General features: G+C 47.1%; 1 protein-coding gene across 1 annotated transcript in view; it reads left to right on the forward strand.

Moving 5' to 3' along the window:
• The window catches only part of dytn (dystrotelin), a gene marked incomplete at its 5' end in the record, with an annotated part of 2425 nt that overhangs the window by 1631 nt on the left and 297 nt on the right, over nt 1–497 (forward strand). The window contains 1 exon segment of the mRNA XM_035677413.1: nt 142–286. Coding sequence (XP_035533306.1) covers nt 142–286 — 145 coding nt within the window.

Genomic DNA, 497 nt, shown 5'->3' on the forward strand with positions numbered 1-497 from the left:
AACACTGAGAGAGAAAACAATTTGCCAACTTCTGATGCAGATAGAAATACAGAAGACGAGGAAGATGAGGAGGTGGTGCTGATGACAGAGGATGAGTGGAGTGAGGAAGAACAACGAACTCCATCTCCCACAATGCACCAGGACCTACTTCCGTCATGTGACATTCACTGTGAAGGGGGGGTGTCGGCCGGTGACAGCTTTTGCTGTCGTCCAATCAGACAGCAGGATGGCCAAGAGGAGGCGGAGCCACAGGAAGAAGACGCGTATCTGTGTGAAGAAGAGGATTGTGGGATATGTAGTCCAGCGGAGCTGCTGCAGGAGACTGTGGAGAGACTGAAGACTGTGATTGAGACAGACAGGTGGACAGAGAGACAGACAGGTGAGTCATCATGAATAAATGTGTTATATTTATAATAACTGAAGGAAATTCAAAAGAAAAAAAAGAACTTAAGAACAATCGTGTGGATGCTGTTAGTCAGTAAACGCCGCCGCTGTTT

This window comes from Morone saxatilis, unplaced genomic scaffold (assembly GCF_004916995.1).
Source record: "Morone saxatilis isolate NCDOM2014 unplaced genomic scaffold, NCSU_SB_2.0 Contig6, whole genome shotgun sequence".
Taxonomy (NCBI): domain Eukaryota; kingdom Metazoa; phylum Chordata; class Actinopteri; family Moronidae; genus Morone; species Morone saxatilis.